Consider the following 15,732-nt stretch of genomic DNA (forward strand, 5'->3'; position numbering starts at 1 on the left):
TGAAACAGTAAAATATGTTCATTAAGGACAATGTGGTATATAGAAAAATACAAAGTAAGAAAAAGACACCCATAATTCCAAACTCAAAGATAAATACTGTATCAGTCAAGATATAATAGGAGATAGATATATTTGTTATATATAATAAAATACTTTTTATCATAAATATATGTAATTATATATGTGCGTGTGTGTGTGTATATATATATATATATATATATATATATATATATATATAATGAGACTTATTTTAAGGAATTGCCTTCCACAAATGTGGGGGTTACCAAATCCAAAATCCATACAGAAGGCCAGAAGGTGGGAAACTCAGGCAAGCATTTATGCTTCAGTCTTCAGACAGAATTCCCTCACCAGGAAGCCTCTATTTTTGCTCATAAACCCTGCAACTGATTGGATGAGGATCACCTACATTATCAGGGGTAATCTCCTTTACTTAAAGTCAACTTGTAGCTATTATCTGTATCTTTAAGATATCATCACAGCAACAGTTAGACCTAAGTATTTGATTAAATAACTGGGTACTATAGCCTAGCCAAAGTAACAATATTATTAGCCATCATAGCCATACAAAAATTCCTTTAGTCTTTTTTCTAGGCCTAAGTAAGAATGCACATGTGAGTTCTACGGTAAAACCTAACAAAAAGAAAAGCATCCCAAAAGATATTTCTTGTGTCAAATTAAAGGATCATGCTAATAACCAAGAGTTCCTATTTTTTTAAATATCACTTATATACTATTATAAAAAAAGATACCAACACATTCACATTCTCAGAGATGTATTTTACTTGCCAGTTCAATTATGTGTAGTTGGCTTCATAAAGGACTCCTAATGATCTGAGAATTGTTTCTGGTTGATGGTCTTAAAAGTATCTCTTATGACTTGAAGAGTAACTTCAAGTTCTCTTTTTCAAGACTCATTCTTAGAGTTCTGCTGAAGGAGATAAAAACTTCTACCCAACCATCTTCCCCCACTTAGCTACATGACACTCAAAAATAATGGAACAAATTTTTATTTATAATATCAAAATATGCTCAAAACAAAGCCTTTTTCCCACTTCCCCATCTAATCTCCATTTCCCTTTTTTTTCTTTTTCTTATAGAACTACACTTCTCAGGATGCAGTGTGCCACTATAAGCATTCCTGTCTTTCATAGCCAGTTATGGCCTCAAAATTGGTTTCATTGTCTCAAGATACTGATGGAGATGAAAAAACAACATTCTGGCTATTTCAAAATAGTAGCACCTTTACAGTGGAAAGAGGTCTATTAGTCATACAAGTGGAGGTTTTGGGTAGGCCATATACACCATCAGATGATACAGATGGGATATGAGCTATGAGATTAAATGAGTTTATGAAGGAAGTCAATGTAGAGAGAGAAAAGAGATACAGTAACAGAACCCTGGGGTTTCTTCAGCATCAGGATGACAAAGAGAAATCAGCAAAGAAGATTGAGAATAATTAGCCAATAAGATAGGAGGAAAGCATCCCAGAAGTACAGAGGATGATAGATCAACGAAGAAAGAATACCAAATGCAAATGCTCCACTGTGTTAAATTGTGTTATTAGACTAAATGAGGATAGGTGTTACCTATTGCATTTGCCAATGATTACTGAGCAGTTTCACTGGAGCAGTAGGAGTGAAAGCCTGTTTAGAAAAAGTTCAAAAGAATAGGACAGAGAGTAATTGAATACAGTACTTGCTGTCAAGGAAAGCCAAGGAATGGAGCAGCAGCTTAAGGGGAAAGTATGAAGAGGATATCTATTTGCTTATTTACTTAAAATAGGTGAAAATAAAAGGCATGTTTGAAAGCAAATGAGAATGAGTAGGAAGAGAAACTTTGATGAGATCTGGTGAAACATTGATGATGCAGGGGGAAAGAAGAGATTAGCCAAATCTGTATCATTGAGTCAGCAGGAAGGAACAGAATCTGGCACCTCGGTAAAGGGATTGGCCATTGTTAGGACCAAGAAGAATTATTCAGAATAACAGTAAAGGAGATAAAATCCACAGGAAAAGCAGCTTGTCAATGAGTAGATATAGAAGATGATAAGCACCAGCTTCAAGGCAATTCTCATGGAGAAGTTGCTGGCTAAACTATGACTTGATGAATAAATAGGATCTCATAAATTAGAGGTAATTAATGGAGATCAAGAAAATTCCAAATGAGGAGAAAGAGACTCCCAGTCCCAGCAAGATTGCACATACTCATTTCTCCCTTTTCTACCCTGCTAAGTACAACTCTAAACCCTGGAAATAATTCAAGAGGCAATGAGAAGGAGAAATCTGGAAGGTGGAAATTGGCAGGCAGACTGGTTAGAGACCCCAGGACTAGAGGTCCAGTGAGTGTATTGGCAGGGCATCTTACAAGCCTTTCCCTAACCAAAGACCATGACACAGGCGCACTATTTCCCAGTGCACAACCTAGCCACAGAAGGTAGTCCAGGTAGTATTCTTCCTCCCTTGGGTCAAAAGGAAGCCTGCCATCAAGACCAAGCAAACACAGCAGGTATTTGAAAAGGAAATGGATCAGGAGCTCCACCAATAATGTGAAGACAGGGAAGTTCTCTCCTTCTAGCCAGATCTGAGATTCTCCTCCAACATGTCTTTACCTAGGGACACTATTGGCACCAGGAAAGGGAAATCCCATCACAATAATGTCTAGCCTGAAATGAGGGGGAAAAATCAGAAAGGGTGACAAAACATGGGGAACTGTGGGAAACAAACAAGGGGTAGTGGGAGGGGAGGTGGGCAGGGGGACGGGGTGACTGGGTGACGAGCACTGAGAGGGGCACTGGACGGGATGAGCACTGGTGTTATGTTGGCGTATCGAACTCCAATAAAAAAAAAATTTAAAGCAAACAAAAACAAACAAACAATAATGTCTAGCCTGTAAGCCTGTTTGTCCTCATGGGCCTGAAATGCTCCATCCTCCAAAAGGCGACACAGGGTAGCAGGGGCACCGGCAAGGAACATTCTGCCACACAACTGCCTGCCAGGGAAGCTTCTTATTCTTGGTAAGAATGAACCTCTCCCTCCTGTACCCGAGAGGCACCAGGCAGCCTGGCCAGTAAAAGCTCCTTTGGCCTCCTCAGGTGGCTTCAGCAGGAACCAGTGGAAGTTCCAAGGTAAAGGGCAGACCAAAATAGCACTACAAAGTCTTTGAAAATTAAATCTTCATTGGAACCGCAGCCCATAAAAGTAGGCCAGGATATGTAAACCAAAGCAGGGCAGCTGCCTGCTAAAATAAAAACTTTAAATATGACTCATGGCTCAGTCAGTTAAGCATCTGACTCTTGATTTTGGTTCAGGTCATGATCTCAGAGTTATGAGATCCAGCCCTGAATTGGGCTCCATGTTCTGCGGGGAGTCTGGTTGAGATTCTCTCCCTCCCTTTGCCCCTACCCCCTGCTCCTATGTGCTTACTCTCTCTCTCTCTCTCTCTAAGAATAAATAAACAAATAAATCTTTAATTAGTTAATTAATATGACCCAGGCTCTCCAGGACACAAATGACTAAAACATAATGAACAAATAAGAGACAGTTGTAGCATAACAATAATTGCCAGGTATGATAAGAACTTAAATACAAAAAGTGAATGTCCCAAGAAAGAAAGAATGCAAGTAACAATGATGAGAGCAGGAACCAGCAATTGTTGCTGATTCTGTGCTAGGTACCATTCAATGAACTTAATATGGATTAACTATATTGTTACAACAATCCTATTGGTTAGGTATTATGCTTATTATTTTTCAGATGAGTAAATGAGGCATGGAGCAGTTAATTAATCTGACTTGCTAAACAGCTTGTAAGTAATGAGTCAGGATTTGCTAACTAGCAGTCATGATTTTAACCTTTACTTTCTACTACTACTCTATAATTAATAAGGGTAGTTTAAGTAGGTTATAGTAGATGTAAAGGGTCATGGCTATCATTGTAAGGAATATAGGGTTTATTCTATAAGCAAATGACTGCATGAGCAGATGTGTATTATAAAAAAATAACTCTGGCAATAATAGGAAAGATTATTTAGAAAAAGAAAGGCTAAAATAAGAAAAGCACATAATGGCCACAGTAAATAAAGGAAAGGATATTAAGGATCTAAACCTGACAAGTAACAATGTTACCGATGAGAGGCTATTACCAGGAATAAAAGGAGTCTTTATCAAGAAGACAATAATTCTAAACATTTATGCAGCCAACACAAAAGCCTCATGATACATGAGGCAAAAACTGATAGAACTTCAGGGAGAAATAGACAAATCCATAATTATAGTTAGAGATTTCAGCATAACTCTCTCAATAATCTAGAGAACAGGTGGATAGAAAATCAGTAATGATATAGAAGAAGTAAACAACACTGTCAACCAATTGTTGATTCTAAAACTGACATTTATAGAACACTCCAACCGAAAACAATAGAATATTTTAGAACACAGAGCACTTACCAAGATAGGCCATATGCTAGGCTATGAAACAAGTCTCAATAAATTGAAAAGGTCAAATCAAACTAAGTACATTTTATGACAATAACATTATTAAGTTAAAATCAATAGCAGAAATAAATCTGAAAAATCTCCAAATATTTAGAAATCAAATAACATATTCTTTAGTAACTCATATATCAAATGATACAAAATGAAGTTGTAAAATATTTGAACTGAATGGCAATGAAAGAACGAGGTATTGGAACTTATGAGATGCAGCTAAAACACTGCTGAAAGAAATGTGCAGGGATCCCTGGGTGGCGCAGCGGTTTAGCGCCTGCCTTTGGCCCAGGGCGCGATCCTGGAGACCCGGGATCGAATCCCACGTCGGGCTCCCGGTGCATGTAGCCTGCTTCTCCCTCTGCCTGTGTCTCTGCCTCTCTCTCTCTCTCTCTCTCTCTCTCTCTCTCTCTCTCTCCCCCCTCTTTCTCTGTGTGTCTCTCTATGAATAAATAAACAAAATCTTAAAAAAAAGAAAAAGATATAAAGATTAAATCAATGACATCAGATGACATCTGAAAAAAAAACAATACATAAGGGAGTAGAAGTAGAAAAATATAAATAATAAGGATGAGAGAAGTCATTAAATTAAAAAAAAAAGTAGGGACATAAATGAAACCAAAGGTTGATTCTTTGGAAAGATCAATAAAACTAATATACCTCAAGCCAGACTGATTTTTTATTTTAAAGAGAGAGATATAGAAAGAGACAGAGAAAGAAAACAGTTACTAATACTTATTGATATAAAATACCGATAATTTTATCTTAATTAGAAACAGAATATCAATACCGATCTTATGGACATAAAAAAGATGAAATATTATAGCAGATACCACAAACAGCCATACATCTATTGAGAAATATAATTTTTCATGTAACTTTCTAGTGGGAATTTTCCCGAGCAAAAGTCCCTCTTAGGGTCCAGACCAAGATGGCTTTTATTATGATGGCAACATAGGATGTTCCTGTATTTCCCTCCTTCCACAGATGCACAGATACAGCTACATATAGAGCAGTTCCCTCTGAGAGAAATTCAGAAACTAGCTGAATAACTTCTACATATCAAGCAAATTAGAAAATACTTGAAATAGATAAAGTCTGAGACATACTCTTTCTATAAATCCTACCCCAAGGCATAGCACTGTATAATCAGGAAGGAACTCTTTAATGCCCAGGTTCTTCCTCAAGAGTAAAAAGCTTGAACCACACATCCAGTGCCCCAACTTTTAAGACCACCACCAAATGGTTTGGGACTCTAAATTATCTACTTCTGAAAGCCAACAAGGTTTGCATTCAACTCACAGAGGACCAAAATAAAAAAAAGCAGTTGTTAGTTCCATAATCTTCTGAAAGGGTGCAGAAAAAGCATTTGACAAAATCAACATTCTTTTATGATAAAGACTACAAGCAAATTGGATAGGGAAGGAACTTATCTCATCATAATAGAGGCCACATAAGACAAGCCCAGAGCTAACATCATATTAAAAAAGCTGAAAGCTTTCTTTTGAAGATCAGGAGCAAGACAGAGATGCTCATTCTTGCCACTTTTATTCAACATAGCACTGGAAATCCTAGCGAGAGCAATTAAGTATGAAAAAGACATAAAAGTCATCCAAATTGGAAAGGAAGACAAAAAAAAATTATCTCTACCTATAATGACATATTTTAAGTAGAAAACCCTACAGACTTTACCAGAAACTTCAGAATAAATGAATTCATTAAAATTGCAGGATACAAAATGAACATACAAAATCAGTTAAGTTTCTATACACTAAAAGTGAACTACTGGAAAGAGCAATTAAGAAAACCATCCCATTTACAGCATCAACAAAAACAATAAATTATTTAGGAATACATTAACCAAGAAGATAAAATATCTGTACACTGAAAGACATTGATGAAAGAAATTAAAGACACAAATAAAGAGAAAGATATTCAACATTCATGGATGGGAAAAAATAAATATTGTTAAAATGTCCCTACTACCCTAAAGCCATTTATAGATTCAATGCAATCTCTACCAAAATTCCAGTGGCATTTTTCACAGGAACAGAAAGAGTGTCTAAAATTTTTGTGGAACCACCAAAAACCCTAAGTCAAAGCAATCTTTGACCAAGAAGAAAAAAGGTGCAGGCTTCACACTTCCTGATTTCAAATGCTATAACAAAGCTTTAATAATCAAAACAGGGCAGCCCTGGTGGCTCATCAGTTTAGTGCCACCTTCAGCCCGGGGTGTGATCCTGGAGACCCAGGATCGAGTCCCGTGTCAGGCCCCCTGCATGGAGCCTGCTTCTCCCTCTGCCTGTGTCTCTGATTCTCTTTCTCTCTCTGTGCTTGTCATGAATAAATGAATAAAATATTTAAAAGTAATAATAATAATCAAAACAATATGTTATTGGCATTAAAACAGATGTGTAGATCAATGGAATAGAAAGCCCAGAAATTAACACATGCATATAATTAATGTTCAATTAATTTTCAACAAAGTTACTAAGAATATGAAATGGGAGGGGATGTCACCTGACTGGCTCTGCTAGAAGAGCATGATACTCAATCTCAGGATTGTGAGTTTGAGCTCCACATTGGGTATAGGGGTTACTTAAGTAAATAAGAAGCTTAAAATATGCATTGGGAAAGTCTATTCAATAAATGGCATTCAATAAATTGTATATTCACATGTAAAAAAGTGAAACTGCACTCTTAATCTTACATCATACATAAAATTTAACTCAAAATACATTAAAGACTTGAGTGGAAGACCAGAAGTCATAAAACTCCTAGAAGAAAACATACAGGGTAAGCTCCTTGACATTGGTCTTGGCAATGATCTTTTTTTAGATCCCAAAAGCAAATACAACAAAATAAAAAATAAACGAGAGACTACATTAAATTAAAAAGCTTTGGTACAGCAAAAGAAAACCATTAACAAAATGAAAAAGCAACCTATGAAATGGGAAAAGATAGTTGCAAAGCATCTATCCAATACTGAGTTAATTTCTAAAGTATACAAAGAATTCATACAAAAAAAAAAAAACACACCAAAAAAACCAACATTAAAATAGACAAATGACCTGAATAAACATTTTTCCAAAGAAGACATAAAAATCTAAAATAGATCTGGGGAAGATGGCAGCAGAGTAGGAGACCCTGGCTCGCTTCATCCCATGAATACAACTAGATCACTATTAAATCATCCTAAATACCATACCCCACAAATTGACCTAAAGTCCAGCAGTAAAAATGCCACAACTAAAGGTAGAGAAGAGGCCAGAGCACCTGAGTGGCTCAGTGGTTGAGCATCTACCTTTGGCTCAGGTCATGATCCCAGGGTCCTGGGATCAAGTCAGGCATCAGGCTCCCCATACAAATCCTGTCTCTCCCTTGCCTATGTCTCTGCCTCTCTCTGAGTGTCGCTCATGAATAAATAAATAAAATCTTAAAAAAAAAAAAATAAAGGTAGACTAGAGGCCACATCAAAGAAGATAGGAAGTATGGAGACATGGTTTAGAGGAGAAACAGAACCTGGCTGCTGCAGAGGAGAGGGAGCTGCAGTCATGGAGAAGGGCTAGAGAGAGGGGGTTCATAGGGGAATGCACAAGGAGAATGTTTCCCCATAGCCATTAAGTTGGAAAGTGAGAAGAGCTCAATTTTGTGAGTTCTTGCAAGCAGAGGGACATAAAGCCTGAAGTTTTAAATCTCAGCAGTCTGGGCTCTAGGAGAGTTCAGAAACACTGGGATTTCTCTTGGAGAGAAAGCAAGCAAACAACCTGGGGATATAGAACATGGAAACAGCAATCTGAAGAGTTTGCTGGGGGCACATAGTGGAGATATTATTTGTTCTTATTGGAGTATGTCTCTAAAGGAGAGTGTTCATGGACAAACTTCTCCAGAGGCAAAGGAGCTAGCTGGTACCATTTCCCTCCCATACCCCTCAGCATAAGTACAAGGCCACTTGTGGGAACCAGCACAGTGTGGACATTGACTGCCTAACTTGTTTACACTAAGTTCCAGAAGAACTACCTTTCTCAGTCACACTTCAGTCCCAGTATGGTGGGCCCTTCCTCCAGAAGGCCAGCACAAACATGTGTCTCCACATGTCTCCCAACCAGATAGTTTTGCAGGGCCTCGGTTCCAGTGGAGGTGGTGATGGCTCTCATTTCACAAGCAGACCAGAGCACATATAGTTAAAATCTGCCACATTTAGGCCAGGGACCAACCAAACACTGCCCACAGCAGGCAAGCAGAGCCCCTGCAGATGACTTAGCCTGAGGGAGAGAGCAGCTAGAACAGAACAGTAGAGTGTATGATAGCACATACCAGAGACATTCCCTGAAGTACCAGATTCCAGGCACTACATGACCTCTTCTTCATAAAGCCATTACTTGCAGGAGCAGGAGGGGTTTAACTTGCATTTCTAACACAGAGAGCAGGCAGAGACTTAGATAAAATGAGAAGACAGAGGAAATTATCCCAAATGAAACAGCAAGAAAAGGCTATGGCCAGAGATTAAGCAAAAGAGATATAAGTAACATGCCTGATGGAGAATTTAAAGCAATGATCATAAAGATACTCATTAGACTTGAGGAAAGAATGGAAGAAATCAGTGAGACCCTCTACTACAGAGATAAAAGCAAGAAAAATCTCAAATAAACAACCTAACCTCACCCCTAAAGGAGCTAGGGGGAAAAAATTAAAAAGAGCAAAGGAAATAATAACTAGAACAAAAATAAATGACATAGAAACAAAAACAAAAAATAGATTAAATCAATGAAACTAGGAGTTGGTTCAATGAAAAAATCAGTAAAATTGATAAACCTCCAGCCAGACATACCAAAAAGAAGAAAGGACTCAAATAAATAAAATCACAAACAAGAGAGAAGAAATAACAACAAAAGCAGGAAAAAATATCCAATGGGAAAAAAAACTGTCTCTTCAACAAATGATGTCAAGAAAACTGGACATCAACATGCAAAAGAATGAAACTGGGCCACTTTATTTCATCATACACAAAAATAAATGCAAAATGGATTAAAGATGTAAATATGAGACAGAAAACCATAAAAGTCCTTGAAGAAAGCACAGGCAGTAATTTTTCTGACATCAGCCATAGCACCATTTTTCTAGAAAGGTGTTCCATGTCAAAGAAGCAAAAGCAAACATAAACTATTGAAACAGCATCAAAATAAATAGCTTCTGCACAGCAAAGGAAACAAGCAACAAAATTAAAAGGCAACCTACAGAATGGGAGAAGATATCTGCAAATGACATTTTTAATAAAGAGTTGGCATTCAAAAATATATTAAAAACTTATAAAACTCAATAGCCAAATCAAAACTACCAAATATTACCTCACACCTGTCAGAATGGCTAAAATCTAGAAACAACAGGTGTTGGTGAAGGTGTAATGAAAAGAGAACTCTCGTGCACTGTTCAATGCAAATTGGTGCAGCCACTCTGGAAAACAGTATGGAGGTTGCTCAAAAAGTTAAAAATAGAACTATCTTATGATCCAGCAATCACACTACTAGGTATTTACCCAAAGAATATAAAATACCATTTCAAAAGGATATATGCACCTCAATTGTTATAGCAGCCTTATTTACAATAGCCAAATTGTGGAAACAGCCCACGAGTCCACCAACTGATAAATAGATATGGAAGCTGTTGCATATATATATATATATATATATGCATAATATATATTATATATATAGTTAAATATATATATTTATATATATATATCCGAAAGAAGGAATGAAGTCTTGTTGTTTGTAATGACATAGGTGGAGCTAGAGAGTATTATACTAAGTGAAATAAGTCAGTCAGAAAAAGACATATACCATATGATCTCATTCATATGCACAATTTAAGAAACATAACAATCAAACAAAGGGGGAGAAAAGAGACACAAATCAAGAAACAGACTCTTAACTATAGAGAACAAACTTATAGTTACTAGAAGGATGGGGTGAGGGGATGGGTGAACTAGGTGATGGGGATTAAGGAGTACACATCTCATGATGAGCACCAGTTGTTGTATGGAAGTGTTGAAACATTATATTGTACACCTGAAACTAATATTACACTGTTAACTAACTCAAATTTAAACAAAAACCTTTAAAAAATCTAAAACAGAAAAAGCTTCAAATTTAGAAAAAGGAGTTTAACTGGATTTTAAGTATCTTAGAAAACAAAATCATTTTAAGGACTTGGAAATACCAAAAAAGCAACTCTCATTCAAGAAGTCTAGAATAATGTTTGTCAACCTCAAATCTGGCACATATTTTTAAAATACTGTACTTAACAAAAATCACTTCAAAATGTCACATGTTCTAGGGCCCCTGGGTGGCTCAGTTAAGCATCTGCCTTTGGCTCAGGTCATAATCCCAGGTCCTGGGATGGAGTCCCATGTGGCAATCTCTGCTTAGTGGGGAGCCTGCTTCTCCCTCTCCCACTCCCCACCTCCGCTTGTGCTCTCTCAATAAATAAACAAAATCTTTTTTAAAATGCCACATGCTCTTATCATACACTAAACATAGGTAATGATGAATGTGAGAAAAATCTAACAATTATAGAGCATCAAAGTTTAATAAAGTCTGGAATCATCAATCTAGAGTTTTTATTAAACAGAAAAATACACTAACCAAATTAAATTTTTAAGAGAATCATCTCATTTCAGCATATAGCAACTAAATTGTAGCTAAAGAAAATATTTTCCCAAAAGTTGCCATAACCATAGAAACCAAGATGTCATTTATTAACATATAGCTTATATTAATTCATAATTACTCTTTAAAAATGTCAATAGCTTATCCAATAGTTCCCTCTTATCCACAGAGAGTGCTGTCAAAGATCCTCAGGGAATGCCTGAAATCCTGTATAGTATTAGCCCTATGTATACTGTTTTTTCCTATTTCATACATATCTACAATAAAGCTTAATTTATAAATTAGGCACAATAAGAGATTAACAACAATAACTGATAATACATTAGAACAATTATAACAATATCCTATAATAAAAGTTATGTGAATGTAATGTCTTTCTCTTTCAAATATCTTCTTGTACTGTACTCACCCTTCTCTTTGTGATGATGATGTAAGATGATAAAATGCCTACATGATGAGATGAAGTGTGGTGAATGATAGAGGCATTGTGATGTAGCAGTATGCTACTACTGACCTTCAAGGGAAAGTACATCAGAAGGAAAATATGCTTCCGGACCACAGTTGATCTTGGGTAAGTGAAACTATGGAAAGCAAAACTGCAGATAAGGGGAGACTACTATATAACAACTAGTCATTTGACTTTATTCAAGTTTCTCTTCATACAAATTCAGGATACAAAAATTGAGCCAAGCTTCCAAAGGACTCATTACACTCTAAGTTGAGATGAAATTAAAAGTAGAAATATGCCCTCATGGCCATCGAAGCATATTTTTCTTTATGTTTACACACCTTTTAAAATACTTTATCCAGGCTATCTTCATTAAAATAAAGACTTACAAAGGAATTAAATTTCCCTATCCAGATATGGAAATGTAAAATATGCAAGAAGATAGGGATGAAAACAGGAAAGGATTACTGGTCTCAGAAGGAATCAAATAGAAAAAAGAATTAAAAATGTGATGTATTAAAAAAAATGTGATGTATTATAATAAGGAGGGAAAAAACACAAACCTTTAGCCATGTGACTAAAACTCAAGGAATTTAAAGGAGATGAGAGAACTGTAGCAAAGAAACTGCCTTTTCCACTACAAACTACATGTAGTGAGAAGAATATACAGCTATAGAGCTTACTTTACCCTTTTCAACAGGGTTTATTATAGAAAGGATATTTTAAGTAATTATTTCAATCATCAACTTACTTCATTTCCAAATGGATATTTTATATGTGCTAGATTTGAATTAAGATAACACAGTAACTTTAAACCTGTAGTTTTTATTGTTCATTTTCTGACCAGTGGTCCATGTCTTGGGGTTTCCTTTTATTTCCTTGTTCACAGAGTGACTTCCAAATGCTACACTTTTCTAAAGTGTGTACATCCATAAGTCCCTAGCTTCTGATTGCTAGCTTAGTTAAGACCTGATTACAGCTGAAAAAGAGGCCTCTATTTTATTTCTATATGAAAGACACCCTCTATTTCAAAGGCAGGAGCCTGTTCTTTCTTGATATTAGACAAATCTTCAGGGACAGGATCTAGTTCCAAAGGCTCTTCAGGTTTTTGCTGATCTTCCAAAACCAGTGATTCTAATTTTACCACTGGGACATCTGCTGTCTGGAGATGTTGATATTCAGTAGACATATGGTCTACCAAAGGCTCATCTGCAGCAGTGTGTTCAGATGGTGGAGGCTGAACTTCAGCAAGGACATCTTCTACAGAAATTTGTGTAAAAAAGTCCTCTTCAGCTGCTGGAAACTGTTTGTCAACAGGGACCATTTCTAAAGTCGTTTCTTCAGCTGATGGATGCTGAGGTTCAACAAGAGCTACCCCAGCGGGTTCAGACCAAACTCTAGCTGAGGTATCTTCTTTAGGAGCCTCCTCAGGTGGTGTAGAACAAATTTCAACTGCGGCCTCTTCTACAGGGGCCTCCTCAAGTAGTGGAGAATGAACTTCAGGAGAGGTCTCAGCTGGTGGAGACTGAACGTCAATTGGGGCCTCTTCTGCAGGGACCTCCTCAGCTGAAGGAGGCTCAACTTCAGGAGAGGTCTCAGCTGGTGCATGCTGAATTTCATCAGAGGGCTCATCTGCAGGGGCCTTCTCAGATGGTGGAGGCTGAATTTCAGGGGAGGTCTCAGCTGGTGGAGGCTGAACTTCATCTGGTGCCTCTTCTGCAGGGGCTTTCTCAGCTGGTGGAGGCTGAACTTCATCAGAGGTCTCATCTGCAGGGGCCTTCTCAGATGGTGGAGGCTGAACTTCATCTGGGGCCTCTTCTGCAGGGGCTTTCTCAGCTGGTGGAGGCTGAACTTCAGGAGCGGTCTCAGCTGGTGGAGACTGAACTTCATCAGAGGTCTCATCTGCAGGGGCCTTCTCAGCTGGTGGAGGCTGAACTTCATCTGGGGCCTCTTCTGCAGGGGCTTTCTCAGCTGGTAGAGGCTGAACTTCATCTGGGGCCTCATCTGCAGGGGACTTCTCAGCTGGTGGCGGCTGAACTTCATCTGGGGCCTCTTCTGCAAGGGCTTTCTCAGCTGGTGGAGGCTGAACTTCAGGAGTGGTCTCAGCTGGTGGGGACTGAACTTCATCAGAGGTCTCATCTGCAGGGGCTTTCTCAGCTGGTGGAGGCTGAACTTCATCTGGGGCCTCTTCTGCAAGGGCTTTCTCAGCTGGTGGAGGCTGAACTTCAGGAGCGGTCTCAGCTGGTGGAGACTGAACTTCATCAGAGGTCTCATCTGCAAGGGCCTTTTCAGCTGGTGGAGGCTGAACTTCATCTGGGGCCTCTTCTGCAGGGGCTTTCTCAGCTGGTGGAGGCTGAACTTCAGGAGTGGTCTCAGCTGGTGGGGACTGAACTTCATCAGAGGTCTCATCTGCAGGGGCCTTTTCAGCTGGTGGAGGCTGAAATTCATCTGGGGCCTCTTCTGCAGGGGCTTTCTCAGCTGGTGGAGGCTGAACTTCAGGAGCGGTCTCAGCTGGTGGAGACTGAACTTCATCAGAGGTCTCATCTGCAGGGGCCTTCTCAGCTGGTGGAGGCTGAACTTTATCTGAGGCCTCTTCTGCAGGGGCTTTCTCAGCTGGTGGAGGCTGAACTTCAGAAGAGGTCTCAGCTGGTGGGGGCTGAACTTCATCAGAGGTCTCATCTGCAGGGGCCTTCTCAGATGGTGGAAGCTGAACCTCAGGGGAGGTCTCAGCCAGTGGAGGCTGAACTTCATCTGAGGCCTCTTCTGCAGGGGCCTTCTCAGCTGGTGGAGGCTGAACTTCAGGGGAGGTCTCAGCCAGTAGAGGCTGAAATTCTTCAGTCTCTCGCATAGGAGGCTCTTCAGCTGTTGTAAGCTGAACTTCAGGATAAACCTCTTCTAAGAAAGCCTCTTTAGCAGGGATAGACTCTACTTTAGCAGGGGCCTCTTCTGTAGAAATCTCTTCAGCTGGGAAAATCTGTACTTCAACAGGAGCTTCTTCAACTTTTGGAGACTGAACTTCAACAGGAGGCCCTTCTGAAAGAGCCTCTTCACTTAGGGTGGGCTCTATTGTAGCAAGGCCCTCTTCTGTAGGAGCCTCTTCAATTGGTGGAGGCTGAGGTTCAGTAGGGAAGTTTTCAGCAGTAGTCTCATCTGGCAGAGATTGGACTTCAGCAAAGATCTCTTCTGCTGTAGGAGACACATCACCTAGAACATATTGCTCATCTTCTGAAAGTTCCAAAGAACCTTTTTTGCTTTGTTGACTAAATAGAAATTTGCTAATACTTATCCGCCTAATTTCTTCATCTCTACTTGTTGAGGGTAGCAATTCAGGATATTCACTAATGAAAAGCTTCCCTGAGGATTCACTTTTTTGCACAACTTCATTTGACTTTGAGAAAGAGCTATCTGGTTGGCCAATAACTACTATTTCTGTTTCACTAAAGTATGTCTGCTGTTCCTTGTCCACTTTTTCTTTTTGAGGAATGTTCATCATTGACCAGTCTCCAGTACAACTGGTCTGCTGAGATCTGTCTATTTTTAGTTGAATTGAATGTCTGCTTGGTGGAATTTCTACTTCCTGAACAGTCTCTGGAAATTCAGGGACTGCTGCTCCAACAGCAGCTGGCTTTTCTTCAGGTACCACTGTTTCACCGACTGATCTGATTTCTTCTTTTTTCTCTTCTACAATAGCCTCTGTTTGCAGAGATTTATCAGTCATATCCTGTACATGCTTTCTCTTTGTCCAAGTTTGCTGAAGTTGAGAAGATACTCTGAGAGACTCATAATTGACTTTGCTTCCAGGAATATTACCAATACTAACGGTAGATTTAGGACCAGATGATTGTGATATAGGCAAGTGTTTCTTTTTCTCTGTTACTTCAGTCTGCTGGGATTTGTCTACCATTGATTGGCTGAGTCGTCTTCTTTTTCGAATTTCTTGCCTCCCTGCTGAGATGGGCTGATCAGGTTCATCACTCTCTTCCATTTCTAAAACTGGTGAATTTCAAAGGTATTAGTCTTCAAGTAATTAATCATCAAGAACCACAAATGTACCAGATAGGTAAGCCTTTGCCTTTCTTCATTAAGTGTTGTTCTATTAAGCTACCTTAGAA

General features: G+C 38.7%; 1 protein-coding gene and 2 long non-coding RNA genes across 38 annotated transcripts in view; 1 reads left to right on the forward strand and 2 right to left on the reverse strand.

The window, feature by feature from the left end:
• The window catches only part of LOC112657337 (uncharacterized), a 301,844-nt gene that overhangs the window by 133,598 nt on the left and 152,514 nt on the right, over positions 1-15,732 (reverse strand). For 2 of the 4 annotated variants that reach the window (XR_007412282.1, XR_007412283.1), the window contains exon 1: positions 11,582-12,365. The exons of the other annotated variants lie outside the window; for them this stretch is intronic. This is a non-coding gene — a long non-coding RNA (uncharacterized LOC112657337). Of the gene's footprint in view, positions 1-11,581; positions 12,366-15,732 lie in introns of those variants that run through there. 4 annotated transcript variants of the gene reach the window in all.
• LOC112657338 (uncharacterized) overlaps positions 11,668-15,732 on the forward strand; it is a 59,753-nt gene continuing 55,688 nt past the window's right edge. Inside the window, exon 1 of the long non-coding RNA XR_003134958.3 lies at positions 11,668-11,743. This is a non-coding gene — a long non-coding RNA (uncharacterized LOC112657338). The remainder of the gene's footprint in view (positions 11,744-15,732) is intronic.
• The window catches only part of FSCB (fibrous sheath CABYR binding protein), a 220,716-nt gene continuing 217,409 nt past the window's right edge, over positions 12,426-15,732 (reverse strand). For 2 of the 33 annotated variants that reach the window (XM_049113094.1, XM_049113093.1), the window contains exons 2-3: positions 13,787-15,613; positions 12,426-13,702 (exon numbers count right to left, since the gene is read on the reverse strand). In XM_049113094.1, the coding sequence (XP_048969051.1) occupies positions 12,615-13,702; positions 13,787-15,605 (2,907 nt within the window). In that variant the 5' untranslated portion in view covers positions 15,606-15,613 and the 3' untranslated portion in view covers positions 12,426-12,614. Of the gene's footprint in view, positions 15,614-15,732 lie in introns of those variants that run through there. The other 31 variants (XM_049113121.1, XM_049113106.1, XM_049113114.1 and 28 more) reach the window with 31 other exon arrangements.

The sequence above is a fragment of the Canis lupus genome, chromosome 8 (genome assembly GCF_003254725.2).
Source record: "Canis lupus dingo isolate Sandy chromosome 8, ASM325472v2, whole genome shotgun sequence".
Classification (NCBI taxonomy): domain Eukaryota; kingdom Metazoa; phylum Chordata; class Mammalia; order Carnivora; family Canidae; genus Canis; species Canis lupus.